We start from the raw sequence: 22,098 nt of genomic DNA, 5'->3' as shown, positions 1-22,098 counted from the left end.
AGAACATTTGACAGTCAAACCGATCTCACCATAGTAATCTACACTATATTGCACTTTGGAAAAGGCCATTTTTAAAAATATCTGTCTTGTGAAAGTAAACAATGCCTTAATTGTACTGTGATGTCGTCCCTGAAATACATCTTCCATAACCTGAATGCCAATTATGATCTAAAACAAAAAAACCCTAAATGTGAAAATCAATCCCTCAATGAGAAGAGGGACCAAAATACTACTTAGATATGTATAAACTGTTGCATAATTGTAATTGGTAGTGTTGTATATAGTAACATTTCAGTCTGTAACAGGACTGAGGAAATTATGAAAACATGAAATAAATAAACAGTCATAAAATGGTCATTGGCATAGCTTGAGATGGCCCCACATAATCTCTTGTACTACTGTATAAGATGTCTTAAATGAATGGGTATTGAAAAAAAAAAAATAGTTTGCAACTTTATTTTAAATAAATCGAAAAGGCACCGATTTCACGGAATCATCCACATACGGTGGAAAAACTAAACATTGTAACACACAAACAAACAAACACATACACACACAACATAAACAAGCAAACACACACACACGCACACACAATCATAACAAAACACGAGGTGTTTTCCGCCATTTCAATGGTGGCGGTCTGTGGCTGACATCGAGAATTCTCTATTCTCTAGGTCTAGACCACTGATCTATAAAATCAGGTCAGTGGTTGAGACGGGTTCCAAAACTTGTCAAAAACCAAGGCGTTTCCGTCGCTCTGGATGAATCACCTAGAGTTCTGATTGGTTGTAGCCGGAGCCATATAGCCTGTATCAATTAAACACCTGTTACACATCTGTTCTGTTATGTAACAATGAAAAGTAAGAAAACCCTGCTTTTATAAAACGGAATAAGGGCAGTGTGGTCTTAAAACTGTGGAGTCTTCAGCGATGTGTGATTTCTGATCAACTCAAACATGCACTCCACATTCAGAAAAGAAATGTATCTTTTATTGAACATCACCGTCTATCTTTCTAAACATCTTTCATAGAGATCCCTTTTTATTTTCTTGACATTATTATCTGAATTTCAGAAGGGAGTGTCAGTAGTCTGTTTTCCCAACAGTGATGTACTTCTCCGTCTTCAGGTGGCGCTATTGTGACCGGAGTCCATTGCCTTGGCCTGCTTCTTTCCCACAATGCACCAGGGTATTGTACCACAGTTGCGTCCATCCTGCCCACGCTTGCAGTTGTTCATCAACGGTTTCATCTTTAACCGTGTCCCTGCCTGCAGCACTTGTGACCAGGAAAGTCCGTCTGGTCAGAGAACGAAAACTACCTAGCCCAGGTGTCAGTTCGAGGACGTAACAGGAAGTACCAGCAGGAAACCTGAAGGCAGAGCTGTGACCGGTACTGAAGCCATGGGGGTCAGGACAGATGCTGTGGGAGAACAGATTACACATCACATTACATATTGAGTCCAAACAATAATCACTTATATTCACTAAAGAGACACTTTGCCATGAAACAGTGTAATGTATCAGTCTCAAGATCTAATATGTTTTCTTTGACCTTTTTTGTAACTAAATATGGGTTTATATGGTAAATATAATTGATATACAGTATATTACATTTTACACAGCATCCAAACTTTTTGGAAACTTATAGGCAGGTCCTTAATTAATCCCAATTGAAATTTAGGAAAATTGCATAGTGCATAGTTCCTGCTAACCCAACCTTTGACTATTGTGTTCTTAGTCCCTCATTCTGCCATTCTGCGAAACTATAGAGGCTATAGATGTACACCTTGACATTTGGAAAAGGGACATTCATATCTTTGTCAGGACTGCTGCTGTCCAAAGTAGAACATGGCACACTGGGCACACTAGTAAGGTAAGGGTAAGTCTCAGTATACTCTGAAGAGTGCCACAGGTATTCACAGGTACTCACATGTGTTGGTGAGCAATGACACCGCAGTGTCTTTGCTGCTGACTCTGTTGCCAGATAAAGCCTGGCCTGAGAGCACCATGTGAGTGGATGCCACTGGAGTTGGGGCAGGAACAGGGGCAAGGGTAAGGGCAAGGGCAGGAGCAGGGGCAGGAGCAGGGGCAGGAGTAAAGGCAGGAGCAGAATCAGAATCAGGGGCAGGGGCAGGGGCAGGGGCAAGGAGTCGAGTCACCACTGCAGGCTTTCTGGTAGCTGTAAAAGATGGTAGACATGAGATAGTTTCCTTATCTGATGCTGTAAACAGGTAGGCTGGGTGAACCCTGCCTGAACTTCCGGGGAGTTCAGGCTGGAAACCAGCAGATCTATCTCCTCTGTTTACTGCCAGAACCTTTGGCTCCAATCAGAAACGGCCATACTCTAGTCCTGGCACGCTATTGACCGGTAACGTGACGATAACGAAACTTAAATGATGCGAAGTGCAGTAGAAACAAAGCGCAGCCTCCCCAGACTAATGTTCAATCTTAAAAGACTGAGTTTAGTATAGTGAAAACCAGACTAGTAAACAGGGGTCTCAAACTCAAATGACCTAGGAGTGGCGATTTCAAAGTGATCCTCTTACGGGGGTGTTATTATTGAATATCAGCCTATGTCCATTCTGTTATGAAGGGAAATAGTAGGCTATTAGAAATGCTTGCTTTACGGCACACATCCACATAATGTAGAAGTTTATGAGACAAACCTATACTGTGTATGGTTGTGACACACCTCTCAAATAAATAAACAAGCAATAGGATCAATAGGACTATTCTCATCACTGAACTCTAATGATATGTGATGGCAAACCACCTTTTTTTCCAGGCTTGATTCTCTTCCAAGACTCAACCACTCCAGGTTTTTCATTCGTGTGTATCTGTTGCCATGGCTCCAATTCCTCTTCTACACACTCCATGAGAAGTTCAGCATCCGCCATTTTGCTAGAAAACACCATGTGTGCAATGTTTTTTAGTACATTTTGTAGTTGTTGGAGGTGATGGCGATCTCTTAGGAGTTTGACTCCCTGGATGAAACGCTGTCTACCAGCTGGATACCCTAATAATATTTAAGAGATTACACAGCTATTAAAAAATCTTAGTTTAATTAATTTGTTTAATGAATCAAATATATGCACGACAATAGCAGATACATGGTTTTAATCTGATGTAGACTACAAATGCATTCATACTTCAAGACCAGTAGATGTTTAATCACAGGGTGCTATATAAGGTCATTCCATATCAAATCAGATAAGGTTGTTGCAACATGGTCTCAGATTCTGTTCAAACCTGGGGTGCGTTTCCCGATAACGATGGATAGACACTCTTACGAGGGTTTTCTACGATTCATCTTCAGATCGATCGTTAGGATTTGCCGACTTGAAGATATGTATATTAGGCTTCGGCTAGCTTACTCCTACATCGTTTATGCGAGTTCTTTGCTAACCTACTTGTGAGAGCACGGTGTGCTGCCTGTGCAATAATGTTTCGTGTCACTTAAGCAGACGTTTGAATAAAGAGGTTGATAAGAAAATGAGGAAATGTGTAGGCTTAAATAACATAGCCTATAGGCTTAGATTTTGACGCAGAACAGACTATTGTCACATATTCCTTTCTCTGTTTTTACCTCATAAGCCTAATAAAAAATAAAAAATAAAAGGCTACACAAAAAGATAATGGCAAACTTTTCTGGCAACGTCTCCTTTCATAACTTGTAGGCTATTCTTGTCCGGTTTTAATAACATTATGTCCATTGAATGAATGCTATTTTGCACGCTAAAATCTGAATCATCACAAGTAAATTTACAATATTGAATGGTAACGTAAGTTGGATCATTGTATTCTTAGTTGTAATCCCCCTGCATATCCTGCTGGTGACTCCACTGAGGAATAGCGTTACGACACTCTTAGGCAGTAACGAGAACTCTGGATCACTCGTAGATCTACGAGTGTTTTCACGATGCTCTTAAGCTACGATGGTTTCGGGAAACAGTCGGCAAATCTTAAGACGGTCGTAAGAGGGACTTTACGATCATCGTAGGCTTACGATGCTTTCGGGAAACGCACCCCTGGTCTATATCAAGAAGAGGTCCCAAAGCCAAGGTCTGTAAAACATTTCAGAAATGTCACCAGCTTTGCATTTTGTTCCATATCTAGGGCATTATATAAAACTTTTAACGGTCCAATCATATTGAGAACATGTTGGTCTTCCACCCTACGAAGTTTGAGCAGGCTGGGAATAATACTCTTCAAAAGATTAATGCCCAAACATGATCATGGCGTTTTTTGAGAGAGTGAAATTTATACAAAATCAAGGGTGAAAAATATGAAAACATTGGAATTTAATTTAATATTTTACAGCTCTCACACCAAGAACCATACAAATAACAATAAACAAATATTGTTCTTATCAATATGAATGTCAATGTTCACACATAAACTATAATGATAATGACAATATCGTTGGGGATCACTTTCAGAGCGATTTTGACAACGATAAAAAACTAACAGCCAATCAGAACCCATCACATTTTAACCAACAAATTCATTAACACCAAATACTTCACTTTTCTTTGGTCAGTGTGACTTTTAATCATTTTGGTTATATTTATCGCTCATGCTATGACCAGTGCTTTAGTCTTGGGACCTAAATGTTAGTTAGACAAACTTGAATGGAATGGAATGACCCTATAGGCAAAGTTATTCATTTTATTTTTCGACCTACTGTTCTGCCGGGGGCTTTCCACAGTGTCGTAGATCTCCCTTTGTTTGGTCAGGTATTTGAACACAATTGACAGTGTAGTGATGATCTATAGGAGGTTTCCCATTCTTGAAACGCTACAAAGAGCAAATCAAAAGTAACAAAGTAACATTAGTTATAGTAGTTGGTCACAGCTGTTTTTTCCTCATAAGAGTATCACCAGATTTTGCTCTATTTAAATGGTATGATAGTATACAATAGAAAAGGTGTGCTCAATGATCTGTATTGGAGATAGGAAGCAAATCTGGTTAGTTCGTCAATTGTCACATTGTAGGATGTTCTGATTTTTAATGTACACATCTTTCAAGTGTGGCAATGTGTTTTAGAAGTGATCTGATTTATGCACAATTCCATCTACAGTAGGTGTAATTGAGTGACTGTCACTTTAAGAAATACGTATTACACCAACTGTAGACACAACCAATGTGCACTCCTACACCACATTGGACATATTGTAGATACTGATAGCATGTATCCAAGACATTAAAGAGACCATGCCTGGTTGCCTAGTTGGCAACCACTTTTATAAGCTGATGTGGAGCCCTAGGCTAATCCTACTGTTCAAGTATGGAAACGGTGATAAAAAATATAAATAAATCTGCTAAAAATCTGATAAAATATAAATTTATCTGCCATATTTTAAATAATTGTAATAGTTTTCATGAGTAAATGTCTATTTCTAAAATGATAGGCTACAAGTGTTTAATGTCCCGTATCTACAGGCTATGAACGTAAAGTGAATAAGCAGTTAAACAGTTCAACCTTGCTAGCGACCACCCGAGTAGTCCAGCGAGGCCTTTTTGATATGTTGCTGTCTGTGTTTCTGTCTGTAATTCTGAACTCCTCTTCCCATCGCCTGAATGCAGGCATGTCCCTCTCCAGTCTGCCGATTCTGGAGGCGCAACGCTGGCAACATCGGCTCGACTGCCCCGGCTCCTGTGAGACCGTCACTCCTAGTAGCACTAACCTCTCGTATAAACTCGGTATTTGTATTTTTTTTGATACAAATATCTGTAGAGAGTGACCGTATATGCCTTCTTCCCTCATATCAACTTTACACAAACGGCAATAATCGTTACACGACATCGTCTTCTCATAAAGAGTAAAGTGATTTCTTCTGTCGCTCTACATACGTCACCTATTATTCTTCTCCTCTTCCGGTTTTATTGGCGGTTGGCAACTTTTCCTTGTGCATTACCGCCACCACTTGACTGGAGTTATTTTGCAATAAGGTCTTCAGATCAAAAGACACATTACTTGCTACCAGCTGATTACTCGATCTCTGCTTTGCCTGATGATATTTATGGCAGTAAAGAATGATATGCTCTACAGTTTCTGGTGTTTGGCTCTGGCAATACTCACAGAAACCATTACCATGTTTTTTCATTAGAAATAATGTGCTATTAAGTTTTGTGTGACCCAGTCTCATTCTTGTCAATGCACTTTCCTCCCACCTGGACCTGGTAGTGTGTGTGTGTGTGCATTTTCGTCATTTGGTACAACTGATACGATTGGCTATGAATCGTGCGCAAAGCAGCATGGGAATAACCAGACACATTTGATAGACATTCGTAGCGCCTAATAAACGGCTCTAGGCATTTGTAAACCATGACTCAAATACGAGAAAATTAACGCCTAGTTCCCAGATGTGGTCGTGTCAGTCAGGCTAGTGGCAACCAGCACAGATCCTGCTCTCACTATACTATGTTGGAAGGAGCGATCCGATTACGAAGGGACTTGGCAACAGTCCCTTTAAATTCAGTAACTTTTTAAAGTTCACAGTTCAGTAACATTTTTAGGTTCACAGTTGTCTGGGCTAAGATTACCTGTCTGGGAGACAATGGCCATGGCATAAATGACTGATCAACACACTCAACACATTTCAGTGTTTCCAGTACCAGTAACATAACTTTCATGGTTTGCCAGCTGTCATCAGGTGGCTTTAATGTTCTTGTGTCTGACAGTACAGAGCACAGACGGCCAAACGCTGCTCATGTCTACTTTACAACTTGTCATAGAAAGAGTTTTGTGGTCACAGCATTGTGGCTGCTGTGATGGCTAGATATGATAAATATATCCAGAATGGGGTGTACATAAATACATGACCAACCACTTCTTCAAAGTAACAGTTATACTTCAAAGTATAACTGTTGAAGGAAGTATAACTGAAGCTCTTGCAAGACAGGATTTACAAGTTTAGACCAGTGTTGTTATGTGATGCGCTCAGCTAAACCATGTAGCTTATTCTAACTTCCTAGACTAGGTGAAACCAGTTGAACCTATTAACAAATTTACATTTTCTCTGCAGGTTCGTCTGGGACCGGGAACAGGCAGGCTTTTTCTATGATGATCTCTCCTCTTCTCTCACAGCGACTTCCCAAAAAGTCTCCTGTCTTTCATACGTTTGTCAGTCATTTCAGTGCCGTCTACGGAAAAGGTCAAACTGTTTACAGTGTTCATTAGCCTGGCTATCATCAGACCAAACTCAATCTTTTGAGATTGAACATGGTCTGGGGAGTCTGTGCTGTATTTGTACCGCACAAGATTAGGGCATAGTTAAAAAGATTCTGTGCGCTTCGATAGTCCTTCAACCAATCAGACCAACGTTCCGGATGTGCCTGGTGGATAAGCCAGCTTGTGATTGGTTCCAGCCAAAGCGGAATGGAAGCAGAAGAGATAAAAGTGCAGGTTTCCAGCTTGAGCTGCAGTGCGAAATCCAATCGCCGGCAGATTGGGCTGGATTTACCCAGTCTAATTCTTCATGCCTTCACACACTGATTTGGCACAGGATGCAACCGTTCGCAAGTTTAGACAACATATCATCATCCTTCCCACATGAAAATAATCTATTTAGACTGAACTGAGTTTTGTTTTGAGTTCAACTGATAGGCTACTCTAACTGCACTGTATGAAAAGAAGAACTGCGGTTTTGGAATAATTATTTGCCGTTCTTATGGACATGAAAATATCATTGTACAGTACAATGATATTTTACTACACAGCCTGGGTTCCAGTCGGACTAGAATTTTGAGTATGACAACGCCAGGCTTGTAGGCTACATTTCAAAACCCAGCACGTTACAGCATGCTTACCTCCGTAATACTGCTCCGAGTAGTACTGCCTCGACCAGAACTTGAAGAGCAAAACTTTTTCCTAGATATTTTAGATTGAGTAGCCTCCCGTCCCCCTCCATCAGAGCCCTCGGTCGATGCCATCGCTACGTGGTAGTTCTCCTCCTGCTCCCATGTTCTATACACTGGCAAGTCGCGTTCTAATCGCGTTAGAACTGAGACACACCGCTGGCAAATTCTATCAGATCTTCCCGTTTCTCGTATGATTCTCAATCCAAGATCTTTCAGTCTGTCTGAGATGCTATGAGGTTTACTAAATTTGGCAAAAATGTTGGTCGAGTGCTTGTACATACCAGCTGCTTTCATATCAAACTTACAAAAACGGCAATAGTCGTTAGATGCCATTACAACATAGTCACCGGTTAACTGATCTTAAAATAATCATTAGTCTATTATATCGAGATCAGTGCTCCAGACCCTTCGTAATGTTTGTAATCCACAACAGACTCGTGTCAGACAGGACGATGTTTTTCCGTCGCTCTACATACGTCATCTGTTTCATTGCTCTGATTGGTTGAAGTTATATCCAATTGCGTCCAGAAGCCTTCTGATCCTTGTACCATGGAAATGGGAGATTGTTCGACAAGGACCAAGGTGTTAACTGGGTAAACCCACCTGCAGTTTAGGCTGGAAACCAGCACATTTCCCACTTCCTGTCCACTTTTGCTGGAACCAATTGCCTTATCGACCAGGCGCACCTTGATGGTCTGATAAGATTGGTTTAAGGACTCTCCAAGTGTAGTCATTTGAATTACCCATTGATCATGCCTCTTGTGCAGTAGAAATACGGCACAGACTAATAATTAAGCTAGTTTGGTGATAGCTAGGTCATATAAACTGTTCCATGTAGCCTGAGTTCTCTGTTTGTACATTTTATTTGTTCTGCAGGTCAGAAAAGGATTCCATTGACAACCGTATCACCAAAAAAGATCCAATCACAATCGTTTATCCGGCATGATGACAGAGCAGTGCAGAGCCATAGAGTTTTCTCTATCACTATGGAGCAGTGCTAGGGCTGCTCGATTAAGATAAAAATCATTATCACGATTATTTTGTTCAATATTGAGATCACGATTATTAAACATGATTAGTCAGGGACTTGGAACTATCATCATCCATATTCAAAATGTATTTTGACATTTAAAAATGTTAAATTATACATGTAAAAAGTTAACGCACACGACAACTCAAGACAAAAGAAGAACATTGTTATGAAACAGAATGTTGCAAAATAATAATTATATTTCGATTATGCTATTTTCAGAATTGTTTTGAAGTCATAATCACGATTATTCGATTAATTTGATTAATTGCACAGCCCTACATTCAACCAGAGACGTTATAAGGGAGGAGATACTGTAGGCTGCTCAACTAATCCTCCATAGAAATGTACAGAGACCTAGCCTAGAAATGTAGACGCACCCTAGCGGCAAAAAGATTTTTTGCCTAGCGGGATGGTCTAGCGTCACACCGTTAAGGCCAATCCTGCGTCCGGCACCGTGTCAGTCGGTCCAATCGGAACGCTCTATCTGTGTACCGAGTCCTTGAGCCCGCCTAAGCACGGTGACGACAGAGCTGCGCGACAGCGAGATAGCAGAACAACCATAGACAGTAAAAGAAAGGCCATGCAACTGGGCGCTGATAAACTGAAGGAGATTGGAAAGGGACATTGTCAATTGTTTTTTGGCAGTCCTGAGTCAAGTGGCGCGACATGTTGGCTACGAAAGTCTTCCAAGACAACCTCCTTGGAATCGTGGTGGATGAGGTTCACCTTATGGTAAGAGGCATCTGTTAAACTATGCAATAGCGCTGAAGTCTATATTCAATATAAGTAATCTGAATCGAATGATGTATATGTCCATGCCTTTACGGACCTTGTTTTGTGCACTGGTGCACACAGTCATGTTGGAACAGGAAGGGGCCATCACAAAGCTGGGCTTGGTCCCTTAGTTCCAGTGAAAGGAAATCTGAATGCTTCAGCATTGACCAACAGATTTTGGACAATTCCATGCTCCCAAGTTTGAGGATGGCCACTTCCTGTTCCAACATGACTGTGCACCAGTGCACAAAGCAAGGTCAATAAAGACAAGGATGACAAGAGTTTGGTAGATTAACTTGACTGGCCTGCACAGAGTCCTTACCTCAACCCAATAGAACACCTACGGGTAGAGGTGGAAAACTCCAGCTTCAGTCAGTAAAAGTCCGATCATGTATTGGTTCTACCTGTGCACTTAGCACAGGTGATCTCATCAATCAGCAGCTCTATACCTAGCTGAAGAGTTGTGCTAATTAGAATCAGCTGTTTTAAATGAATGGTTGGCACAGATATGTGGTACGACTGTTACTCACTGAAGCTGGAGTTTTCCACTTCTGCCTTTGGGATGAATTAGAGTAGAGACTGAGAGCCAGTGGCCTCGTCCAACATCAGTGTGTGACCTCACAAGTGCGTTTCTGAAAGAATGGTCAAAAAAATCCCATAACCACACTCCTAAACCTTGTGGAAAGTCTTCCCAGAGGAGTTGAAGCTATTATAGCTGCAAACACTCACTGATCTATAAAGAATACCCTTATTAGATCAGTGGCAAAGATTATGATAAACCCTAAGGATGGGATGTGACTGAAGTGTGAGTCAAGGCAGGTGAACGAATACTTTTGGCAATAGTGTGTGTGCGCGCGTGTGTGTGTGTATATGTACAGAGACACACAGACAGACACACACCCACACAGAGAGTTGTTAAAAAGTTACAACACATGGCCATCAGTAGACTAAACATCACATTAACGTTAAACGACATCTAAATGTCCACGAGTGGGCTACAGGCCTAACGTTACTGATAATTAGCTAGCCCACATCAAGACATCTAAGCTGTTGTTAGCTACGGCGTTCAATAACATGGATTGCAATTCAGGAGGGTGTCGTTGCAATTTAGATCAGGTAGTAATGTGCCGTTACAGATCGCTATGTATAGGTAGCCTAGTATTAAAACGTACCTCCGTTATATTCTGTCGAACATTGCCGGTGGTAGTTCTCTTTGGATTTGCCGCCGAGCAGAACTTCTTCAAAGCCCTCGGTGTTTTAGATGAAGTAGGTTCGCGGTCTCTCTTATAAGCGCCTGTTGCTACTGCGGAGGCTTCTTCAACCTTCTCCTCTTCCAACCATCTCCAATACACAGGGAGATCCCTTTCCAGTCTATTTACAACAGTGATACACATCTGACAAACTCGGTTCGACTTTCCCGGTCTTTTGGTAACAACCAGTCGAATGTTCATAAGTCTCTCTGAAACACTCTGCTGTTTTTTCAATCGATCAAAAACGGGTGTACAGTGTGACAGTAAACCGTCTATCCTCATATTTTTTTGGCAAAAACGACAAAAACTGTTGATATCCATCACCAAAACATTCTCTGTATCCCTTCGAGTCCACTCTGTTTCTGTCGCTCTAAAGACGTCACACTGTCGGTTTTTCTGATTGGTCGCAAGTGCTGAAAGACTCTGATCATCATCCCACCCATGATCCCACCCACTGGAGAAAGGGAGAGAAGGAAGCTAGCCTAGACCTCATGGTTCAACTGAAGAGTGGGAGCTGCAGTGCAGCTTACAACAACTGCACATTGAAACAACTGACTGTATTATTAACTGGATGGACAAGAGGATGATCAGTAATTGGCCAATTATTTTACTTGAAAAGAAACATATCTAACACAATGCCTGTTTTTCACTACAGAAATAGACTTCGATGACCTGTTTTCCAACAAACTCACTGGTCAGTTACCATGTGAATGAAAAGTGGCATTAGCGCATCAATCATCCTCTTCTGTGAGGAACTGCTGAGTGGTTAGGTTCACGTCACGGCTGTATGTTAGAAAATTCTCCTCTCTGTAGTGCATTTTGTTTGAACAAAGTTGTCCTACGTCTATGAACTTGTGTTAAACACCTGTTACACATCTTTTCTGTTATGTAACAATGACAAGTTATTATATAAAATGGAATAAGGTCAGTGTGGTTATAAAACTGGAGTCTTCAGCAATCAACTCAAACATGCACTCTACATTAAGAAAATAAAAAATATATTTTATTGAACATTATCATCGATCTCTCTAAATTTCTTTCAATGAGATCTCTTCATTTTTTTGACATCATTATCTGAATTTCAGGAGTGAGTGTCAACAGTCTGTCCAACAGTGATATATTTCTCCGTCTTCAGATGGTGCTGTTGCAACTGTCCATTGCCTTGGCCTGCTTCTTCCTCACAATGCTCAACATGCATCAGATGTTTGTCCGAACTGTCCACACTTGCTGTTGCGGTCAACAACTTCACCTCCAACCTGGCCTCTCACAGCAGTGACCCTGGCCAGGAGTCCAAGGACTGATCAAAAAAAGGATACACTCCCATTGTGGAAAAGTGAAAACACTGTTCTCCAAAAGGAGCATTTGAATCCATCATAGTCTGTACTGCACTGCTATCTTCTGGAGCAGTTTTACGTCTTCCTTCATTATTTTGATGTAACAGGAAGTAGTGGTATTCAAAATTGTTTTACAACCAGCAGAAAACCAGAAGGCAGAGATGTGACCGGAACTGAAGCCATGGGGGTGGGGAGAGATGCTGTGGAAGCATAGATTACATCGCATTACATATAGAGCCCACACCATAATCACTTATACTCACCTAATTGACATAAGAATGTGTATATTAAGGAGAGAGAGAGACAGGTGTATATATATTTATCGTGCTAAGTTAATTCAGTCGCCAGAGGTAGATTAACGAGAGTCAAATCGACATTAAAGTGATGGAAAAGGTTTGAAGGGATTCAAGTTACTGTGACGCCTGTTCAGAATGTTTCAAAAGCACTACTTCTGCCTGTTGCCTATGGGGACTATCTTCAGGTGCTGCGTGATATCAATGTGCCCATGGTGCGTTTGCAACTTTCCTTGATTATCATTCCAGATGTGTGTAGTTCCATGTCAAATCAGCCTAGAAAATCGCTAGGTTTCATTTTCAGTTTGTCTTACTGCACTTTCTAACTTCAGAAGAGACCGATTTTAAATGGGAAAATTACCAGAAATCTTAGTCACTTTTAAACATGAGGCTAGCAGGCGAGATGCTAATGGTCTAAACCAATTCAATGATCTATGCTAGGCTGAAGCTAAAAGTTGTATCGCCAGACTCACAGAACGTCTGGATGAACAGGAAAAAGGTAAATATCAATTGTTTTGCTCGAGGGGAGGTGGAAAATGAGCTTAATTCTAAAAATGGTGGAATATCCCTTTCAGGCGTCAGGGAGTGAGGTTTACTAACGTTCTACATGCACAGCTAAGCTAACTGGCATCCGTTTCATGTGCACACAACCTGAAGAGTAATTCACAGGTACTCACATGTGTTGGTGAACAATGACACCGCAGTGTCTTTGCTGCTGACTCTGTTGCCAGATAAAACCTGGCCTGAGAGCACCATGTGAGTGGATGCCACTGAAGCTGGGGCAGGAACAGGGGCAAGGGCAGGAGTAAAGGCAGGGGCAAAGACACGATTCACCACTGCAGGCGTTCCAGTAACTGTAAAAGATGGTAGACAGGAGAGACATTGTAAGATTATAAGACAGATATGTTTCCATACCTGAAGCTGTAGACATTCATGGAGACAATTGCAAATATGGCCAAATGCATCCCATTTACAAACCAAATGTCGAAATTGCTGGGTTTACTTCAAAGAAGAAAGTCAGACTGTGATATTAGTGGTACTGGGATATCTGAAATCCACAGCCCTTTGGCACCACTGTGCACAGACTGTAGTTAGGTAAAGGTAAGTCTCAGGAGACCCGAAGAGTGCCACGAGTATTCACAGGTACTCACGTGTGTTGGTGAGCAATGGCACCACAGTGTCTTTGCTGCTGACTCTGTTGCCAGATAAAGCCTGGCCTGAGAGCACCATGTGAGTGGATGCCACTGGAGCAGGGGCAGGACCAGGACCAGGGGCAGGGGCAGGGGCAGGACCAGGGGCGGGAGCAGGTGCAAGGAGTCGAGTCACCACCGCAGGCTTTCTAGTAACTGTAAAAGATGGCAGACAAAAGACATTACAAGATTATAATAAGACAGACACGTGTCCATATCTAAAGCTGTAAATATTCATGGAGGCCATCTCAAATATGGCAAAATGCATCCCATTTACTAATCAATCTTCTGAATTGCTCTACTTTGGGGATTACTTCTATGACTAAATTCAGACTGTGAAATTAGTGGTACTGGAATATCTTAAGTCCACAGCCTGCTTGTGCAAAAAGAATGACAAAACTATGCTGTGTATGATTGTAACACTCCTCTCAAATAACCTTCCTATGGGGAAAAGCTCAAGATCAGGATCATCACTATGCTCTAATGCCAGATTGTGTAGACAAATCACCTTGCTTTACAGTTCTGATTCTCTGCAAAGACTCGACCCTTTCAGGCTCTTTGTTATCTGGTGTTTGTTGCCATGGTGCCAATTCCTCCTCCACACACTCCATGAACAAACCAGCATCAGCCAGTCTGTAACAAAACACAATATGTAACAGTCATCAGTGGGACCATTGAAGAGGAGGGTGCAGCCATTTGATGTTTTATAGTTAAAGTACATTTTGTAATTGTTAGAAGCATAGACTGTCTATATAGAACTCCATATACTGTATACAGTCTGTGGCTGGAAGTGATGCTGTTCTTCTACACTGATGAAATGGTGTCAATCTACCATTTTGCCCATCTTATATGAGAATATGCAGCTAGGAAATAATGTCAAATGAATAAACCTATGTGATACAATCTGAGGAGACTATTGTTGGAAAGACTGGGGTCTGATAATTTTCTTGGCTCTGGACAAACATCTCCTGATGGAAATAGCTTTAAGATTGAGGATATTCCTAGTGGAACGTTCTGCTGGCCTCGCCACTGTCTGGAGGCCTTAACAGTCTTGCTGTCTGTTTTTGCTCCCTGTAAGAACAATTTCTATAGTAGATCTGTAAACATTTTTTAGCAGTTGTTGAGGTTGTTTCAAGTTATTGAGGCATCTTAGATGATAATGAACAGTAAAATGCATGTACGACAATTAACAGACACATGTTGTTTTTCATCTGTATTAAAATCTCTACCGTTCTGCTGAGGGCTTTCCACAGCGTTGTAGCGTTGTTTGGTCAGGCATCTGAACAGTAACGGAGTTGGTATGATCTGTCGCAGATCTCGCAATGATGGAACACTAGGAAAATCAAACCAAAAGTAACAAAGTAACATTAGTTATAGCTTGTTGGTCACAGCTGTTTTTCTTTTCCTAGTAAAAGCAACAGTAGGTTAAAGGAGAAATCCGGCTGATTATAACGTGGATCTTGATCGCTAGACATCACCGAGTACTAGTTGATAGGGAAAAACAACAATTAAAAAAAAAAAAATCAGTGCTACCGTACTGCAGTAGCTGCAGCTAATGGCCCGTACTCCCAGTCAGCTACAATGCTAGGCCATGGAGTCTTGCTACCTCACTTTAAAAGAGAGGCACACATTCAGCAAAGGAAATGCCAACAAACATAGAAATTAGAACATTATGTACATAAACAGCGCTGCCATCTTGGTGGGGGCAACAATCATTGGAGGCCAGTGAAGAACAGGAGTCTCTGACCGTCTTACCCAAAGGCAGTAAAGGTGTTGCCCTCAGCAATATGGCGGTCACGTTTACATATAGCACCTAAAAGAACTCAACGACAATGAGGTATCTATAGCTGTCTAATAGCTATCAACCGTCAAAGGTTGTGATGCGGTCATGCCCTGCAGAGACAAAGAGAGACATGTAGTAGGATTGTTACATGTCAGAGTGTTGGTGGTGCCCTTAAACTGAGGAAACAGGCTGAGACTGGGCTGGCCAGAGAATTGGCGGCTGATTGCGGTCACTTTGTCTTTGAAAAATGATGCAAGGGTATCAGCAGTAGGCTACGGCGAGGAGGAAGTTGAGGGTTGAGTAGTGATTTGAAGATTGGGAAAAGCTTCCGATGGTCAGTGACGCTGTTCATTTTATCATTGTAAAAAGCCGTCTATGCAGCGAAGATGACTGGTAGTTTTGTGACGTCATCACTTAGTTTCGATGTGTGCCATTTTGTCTCAGTGGCTCTGAGCTTGGTGCGCAGAGGGTATCCTTTAACCGTGGGTAAGCTTGTTTGGATCAAGCTGGCATCGACGATGGAGGACACAGTTCTTCCAGACATGATCTCAGATTCTCTAGTGAGGAGAATATGCTGAGTGGAGGAGACAAGAGGCAACAACAGAGGAGAAATGGGTTGGAGACAGGTTACAGGAATGTGACCACCAGCAGAGGAGCTGGTTGTTGCTCAGTCAGGCTGAAGAAGTGATCTGAAAGGTGGAGAGAAACCAAAAAGAGGACACAATCTAGTCACCCTGCCATAGGTGATCACAATCTGAGAAAAAAACAATGGAACCACCGCGGTCCAGCCCTGCACACACCCGGACTCGAACCCGCGAAACAGCAGCACCTCGGATCGGGAGTCAAGCGCGCTAACAATCCAGCTAAAAGCCCAGGCTACTAGCTTTCATGCCAGCAGCGCTCTTGAGGCGTCGGGGAGTGAGGTTTACCAACGTTCTACTTGCACAGCTAACTAGCTGGCATCCGTTAAATATGGATCATCTCTGTTTACTTTATCAGTGTAAATAGCCAGCACTGTTGCTAACGTCAATCTTGCATGGTTTTTAGAGCAATTTCATTTTTGTCTCAATCATAGCTATCTCCCTTTGATCAGCTTGCTGCCTGCTCCCTGAATACATTGTGAAAAATCCAGTCTCTGGAGACAACACAGGGGCTGTAAAACGTCAAACAAACACTAGGGCACAGGATGTGTACCAAAACATAACAAACCATATTTCAGCCAAACACCAACAAGATATTTAGGGGAGGGGTTGGAGGTTAGTGAGCATGCATATGTGGGTTGGGGGCAGTGAGAAAACTTGATTTAGTAGCATGCATTGGAAAGTAGTGTTGTGTTTTGTTTGTAAACGTCAACAGAACTAACATCATTCAGGATCTCATAGTGCACCTTTAACTTACTAACGTTACTACCTTAGTCTACTGGAGGCAGACACTAGCTAGTCACATAACATTCATTTTACCATGAGGGGGATGGAAAAGTTGGAGACTCTCGAGGCTCTTTTATATCGACAATGTAATTAAGTGACAATTTAAAGTTTATTGTGTAATTGCATGGATGCATGACTGATATGTTTTAATACATAAAAAAACAGCATGACATCGACTGACAGACAAACGATTTCATGTGTAAGTTAACGTTTCTTTCCCTACCTCGGTCACACTGCTTCTTGTTGGCACTGGCAAGTCGGCTGATGTTCTGGACTTCTTCACTGCTCTTGGTGTTTTGGGTGGGGTGGTCTCCCGGTCTCTTTTGTCGGTGGAGCCAAAAGCAGTGACATCTTGCTCCAGACAGGTCTCCGCAGCCACTGCGGTCTCCTTCTCTTTCCATCTGAGTAAAACTTCGTTGTCTCGCAGTAACCTCGAGATAGTAGTATAGCATTTGCGGCAGACCCGGTATGAACGAAGCGGTGTGTTCTCGATTATCAAGCCGAGCTTTGACAACTGGGATGCAATATCATCCTGCTCCTTTTTGTCGAATATTAACTTGCAATTTGTAAGAACGCCACCAACTCTTAAATTTCTTTCACAAAGCCTGCAGCTCTCATTCACAGCCATGTTATTTCCCTCGACCATGGGCGAGTCTTCCGCTGAAGATGACTCAGTCAGGTCACTGGTGTGTACAGCAGTAACACACAATTCCTGAACATACAAACAAGGTCGAAATTAAGAACCAAATATAGTATTAACTTTTATATTACAGAAAATGCTTGCCATTTACAAAAAGCATAGCACACATTAATGCTATGACTACAAAGATCAAAGATGATTACCTTCCGAGGCAGGTTGGACTGACTTTCCTTCCTCTTTGTGTGTGGTTCAATGAAACTCATGCGGCTGATGATCCACTGCTGCCTCGATGTTTGTAGTGCACCTGAGCTTCTACAAGGAGCTGTTTTTTTGTAACGGTTGTAGACAGTGCGGAGATTCTCCCATTTTCTCCTTAGCTCTTTGCCTGAAAGGCACAAAAACATTTCAATTACATGCCCCTTTTCACGTGTCCGATGTCCGCTAGCCAAGAAAGTATCTTGTCGTAGTAGTAGGGTCATTCCACCTCAATTCAACAAATGCCTTCTGCTTGACCATCTCAGATTTGCTTCAAACTTTTACCACCTAAAGAGTAATCATTTAAACTGGCCCAGATGACGCTGCAGCAATAAAAGTAAAACACCATTCACAAGCCTTTATGAAACACTACTTTATGCACACGACCCCAGGTTTTGTTCTGCACATGTATTGGTACAGAAACTCCTTGCCTGGTTTTCTGAACTGCAGAAATACCATTGATAGCATCTACACACATACTTTTCAAATGATCAGCAACTGTTATGTCCTTTGATTTTCCACTGTGGGCTCTATGGATATGTTTGGCCATGTTTTTCTTGAAGATGTTACAATGACGGCATTTCTTCTTTTGTAAGGATAATGGTAAACCTCTATTCTCTGTGGCAGCAGGTAAAACAGAGGACATCTCATCTGTATCTTGTCCTGAAGGGGAGACTGTGTCTTGCTGAAGCAAAAGCACAGGAGAAGCAGATGTAATGTTTTGCTCTGTTGAAGCTGAGCTGGAAGAGGAGGACACTGCAGCTGTTTCTTGGTGGGTGGCAGGAGGAGTCTGCTGTGTAGAGACGGCAGTCACAGCACCTTGGGTTGCAGGAGGAGTCTGCTGTGTAGAGACGGCAGTCACAGCACCTTGGCAAGACTCCAAGTGTTTCGTCATGTCCGCTCTTCTTAATATTGTTCGACTGCATACAGCGCAGTGGTAATGCTCTGTATGTCTGCAGTCAAGCCCACATCTGCAGATAACTTTATCTAGAATAAAATCACATAAAACACTTTCGTTTTCAGGTTTTACCAGTTGAATCACAACCTGCCAAGAGTTAGAGGCACTAGCTCATACAACCTCCTATAACATAAACACATGAGTACAAACACATAGACAAATACAATACCTTTAAATAAAATGCCTCCTCTGATATGTGCCTCCAAGTGTTTCTGGAGCTTGCACAATTTTGTGGGTTTAAATTTTAGGCACAGAGGGCAGTGATACATGCTGCAACATGATGTACAGCATTGAGCTGTAGGCTTAGTGCCCGAAGATAGGATAGAAATGTGCATCTGTAAGACAGAAAACACAATTGCACATCATACAAAAAGTTAAATGATTAATGAAAAGATGTTTAGCATTCGTATGGCTTATCCAAGGATTCATGCAGGTGTGAAAATCCACAAAACAGGAGGAGCAATCAAAAAAGATAGGGTTGAGTGACTAGTTGAATGCCACAATAAATAATTAACTGGCAGTGTAGAACTCAATACACATTAAAATAATAAAGGGTGCCAAAGTGACATCGGCAGAATCATTTCTATGACATTGTTTAAATAATTCATTCAGAGTAATTAACAAGTAACCCGCTTCAAGTGATCACTTGGGGTCTTTTCCATACATAAAAACGCTAGCCACCATTAGCCTAACTACACCAACAAAGCTGAAAATTAAGTCGCTTTTTCCACCCTAACATACGGGGCAATATAGCAGCTACCGTGGACATAAAACATTATTGTGGATAAAGTCAATTTCTGTTCTTTTGCACGACGAAAACTTACCTTCACTCCTCAAGAACTCTCTTCTTATTCTTCTGATTAATGGCGGATTATATTCTTCTTGTTAGACCTAAAAGACCTAAAAGAAAGGTTATTCTCATAGACAGTAAAAGATAAGTTATGCTACACCCTCACGCATCTTCGCGGAACTGTGGACGCATGAAAAAAACGTAACTTCCGGTCCTTTAAATTGCAGGGGGTCTTCCGGTGCTGTTGGGCCTGACAGTGCAGCTGCAGCTGGACGCCTCGCAAAATATTAGCTTGGCAAAATCTTTTACAGTCTATGGGCAAAATACATCCAGAGAAAAACATTTTTGAACATGATACCCCCCTTCTGATTTTTGGCACATTTCGCCCTCATCTAATGAAAGAAAATGTTTTTCTCTGTATGTATTAGGTATACTAAGCTAATATTTTGGCTAACTTAGTTTAAATGGTTACTCCTTAGATGCTAAAAGTTTGACGCAAATCTGAGATGGTCAAGCAGAAATGTTCTCTAAATCTGTTGAATTGAGGTGGAATGACCCTTCTAGAAGAAGCAAAACTAACAAGTGCTAGACTACAAACAAAACAGCCATTTCGTTTTGCAACCAACATGGACAACTAGTAGTAAACAAAACAAACCAACCCAGGCTGTGCTACACTAGCAAACAAAGCAAGCCAGGGGGTAGCCATTTCGAGGTGCAACCTATCCACATATAGGGCACTAGTGCAACCTATTTTCTACAGTCTATGGGTGCAACCAACACGGACAGCTAGTAGCAAACAAAACAAAGTTGCAACCAATACGGACAACTTAACTATTTGGAGACAATTTTATGCTTGCAATCACTGTCTAGTTGTTAATGCAATTGACATATAGATAGGCTATATGTACCTGCTATATTAATCTCGCTTTGTATTTCACGCCACAGCTTGTCCTTATTATTCCTGTTGGAATAGATTTGTAGCGTGATGTCCCACAGTGCTGGTCTCTCCTCCACCAGTTCGATCAGCTGGTCCTCCAGGTCTTCTGTCCAGGGGGTCCACGACATTGCAGCCATAGCTTCCAAAACCAATAGCAATCCAAAATCACCATCATCAAATCAGCATCATTGCAACCGATTGTAACTGTGCTATTTCTGTCAACCTCCGCACAGTGCGTGTCTGTACAACCAATCAGAGTACCCCAACGCCCAACACCCCGGAGCCGAAAGCTAGCCCCGACTGAGCAAGCTCAAAGTCTCCCAACTGGAAAAAAAGTCTCCCAATCACTTCAGACGAACTGGGACAACCGGACCAATTTCTCCCCAACCCCATACAACTCCTCCAGGCGGCCAACTGTCGGGTTGGTGTATCTCCTGCTTTAGGGGGTAGTTCCATAGACCTAAAAGAAAGAAGGGTGGTTCTCTGGGGTGGTTGTTTACAGCGCACTCAACTTCCTGTAAGTGTTTTATGATAGCTCGTTTCACGATCGGCGCATTACATACGTCACGACCAAACGTTAGCGATTGGGTAAAATCAGGCCCAATCGTGTTTCTGCGCGCTCGAAAGGGAGAGAGCTGGATGCATGATGGCTTGTCATTGTTGATAGATTTCTCCATTTTATGAGAAACTTCTAAAAGAAAATCGCGAAAGCAATAGTAGTTCCAGTAGGCCTACTGAGGCGTTTGTCACCTTTTTCACACCTTCTGAGTTTGCAGGTATGATAACCCATCCAAGTGTTTGCCTACTAAATGCAAATAAGAATTTAGTGCACAGTGCCCTAACCTAAGTCGGGTTAATAATGTGACCTGCTGAGACCTATCCCCAGATAGAATGCTACAAGATAACTGATGGCTGAATTGAATATTAAAGTCTACCCATTGAATCCCCATCCCACTGATGCTGCCAGGCCTGGGCTAACTTGCACAGAGATGGAATCTTTATTTAGATGCTGTTTTGCTGTTTTGCAATTATTTTTATACCTCATTGTCTACTACACCAACATGGGCAGGGACCCATGAAAAGGAAACCTCACATCCTACATTATAAAAAATGTTTAAACTCAAAATAATTTCCATAAGGTCAGGTCTGGCATTTGAGGAGCACACTTTTAAGCAGTGGAGGACTGAAGAAGAGTCTGAGCAGATAACCACGTTGCTAGGCCTTGCTTCCATTGGAGTCATTTCAAGTAATTTAAAATCTTTAGCCCATGATTGACATTGTTTGACAAAAGGCTGGCTTCTTACCTGTTTATTAGCAAATTCATAGCAATCTGTCAAGATGGAGCTTGCAGGGCAGATACTACAGTAGCTTTCTCTCTAAGTCTATTCGAGGGAGAGCTGAATTCTTCTTAACTTTAGAGGTTTCTCCCCTGTTTCAATGAGAAGGGCAGATGTTGATGTGGAAGTAAATGCACCTCAACAGACCCTAAGAGCCTTGAACTGAATGACATCTAGTCTTTTCAGAGCAGATTTTGCTGCCCCTCATTAAACCTGACACCCATGATCAAATATCG

At 41.8% G+C, this 22,098-nt stretch overlaps 1 protein-coding gene across 8 annotated transcripts; it reads right to left on the bottom strand.

Moving 5' to 3' along the window:
* Positions 1-967: 967 nt before the first annotated feature.
* On the bottom strand, positions 968-21,034 carry LOC134082533 (mucin-2-like). Of its 8 annotated transcripts, none has more exons than XM_062538306.1 (11): positions 20,497-21,034; positions 19,623-19,698; positions 18,968-19,133; positions 18,321-18,827; positions 17,789-17,970; positions 17,169-17,657; positions 14,965-15,068; positions 14,244-14,368; positions 13,697-13,891; positions 13,223-13,399; positions 968-1,418 (listed from the first exon to the last, which is right to left on the bottom strand). In XM_062538306.1, the coding sequence occupies exons 3-11, from the start codon at positions 19,131-19,133 to the stop codon at positions 1,330-1,332; spliced, it is 2,034 nt and encodes a 677-aa protein (XP_062394290.1). In that variant the 5' UTR covers positions 19,623-19,698; positions 20,497-21,034; the 3' UTR covers positions 968-1,329. The 8 variants fall into 8 exon arrangements, 7 of the variants coding, with proteins under 7 accessions (XP_062394290.1, XP_062394293.1, XP_062394291.1 ...); XM_062538309.1 differs by having other exon boundaries at positions 18,450-18,827; XM_062538308.1 differs by lacking the exon at positions 968-1,418 and adding an exon at positions 11,900-12,452.
* Positions 21,035-22,098: the final 1,064 nt, after the last annotated feature.

Source organism: Sardina pilchardus, chromosome 6, assembly GCF_963854185.1.
Source record: "Sardina pilchardus chromosome 6, fSarPil1.1, whole genome shotgun sequence".
Classification (NCBI taxonomy): Eukaryota; Metazoa; Chordata; class Actinopteri; order Clupeiformes; family Clupeidae; genus Sardina; species Sardina pilchardus.
Note: the sequence above shows the minus strand (reverse complement) of the source record. Positions and strands in the feature narration are given on the sequence as shown.

What these genes read in the sequence shown, in the direction of transcription:
- LOC134082533 (XM_062538306.1), bottom strand. Translation starts at nt 19,133, where the DNA reads ATGCACATTTCTATCCTATCTTCGGGCACTAAGCCTACAGCTCAATGC. An exon ending in AGGAGGCATTTTATTTAAAG is followed by an intron (nt 18,828 to 18,967) that starts GTATTGTATTTG and finishes ATTTTATTCTAG; the next exon opens with ATAAAGTTATCTGCAGATGT. An exon ending in AATCAGAACTGTAAAGCAAG is followed by an intron (nt 13,892 to 14,243) that starts GTGATTTGTCTA and finishes CATCTTTTACAG; the next exon opens with TTACTAGAAAGCCTGCGGTG.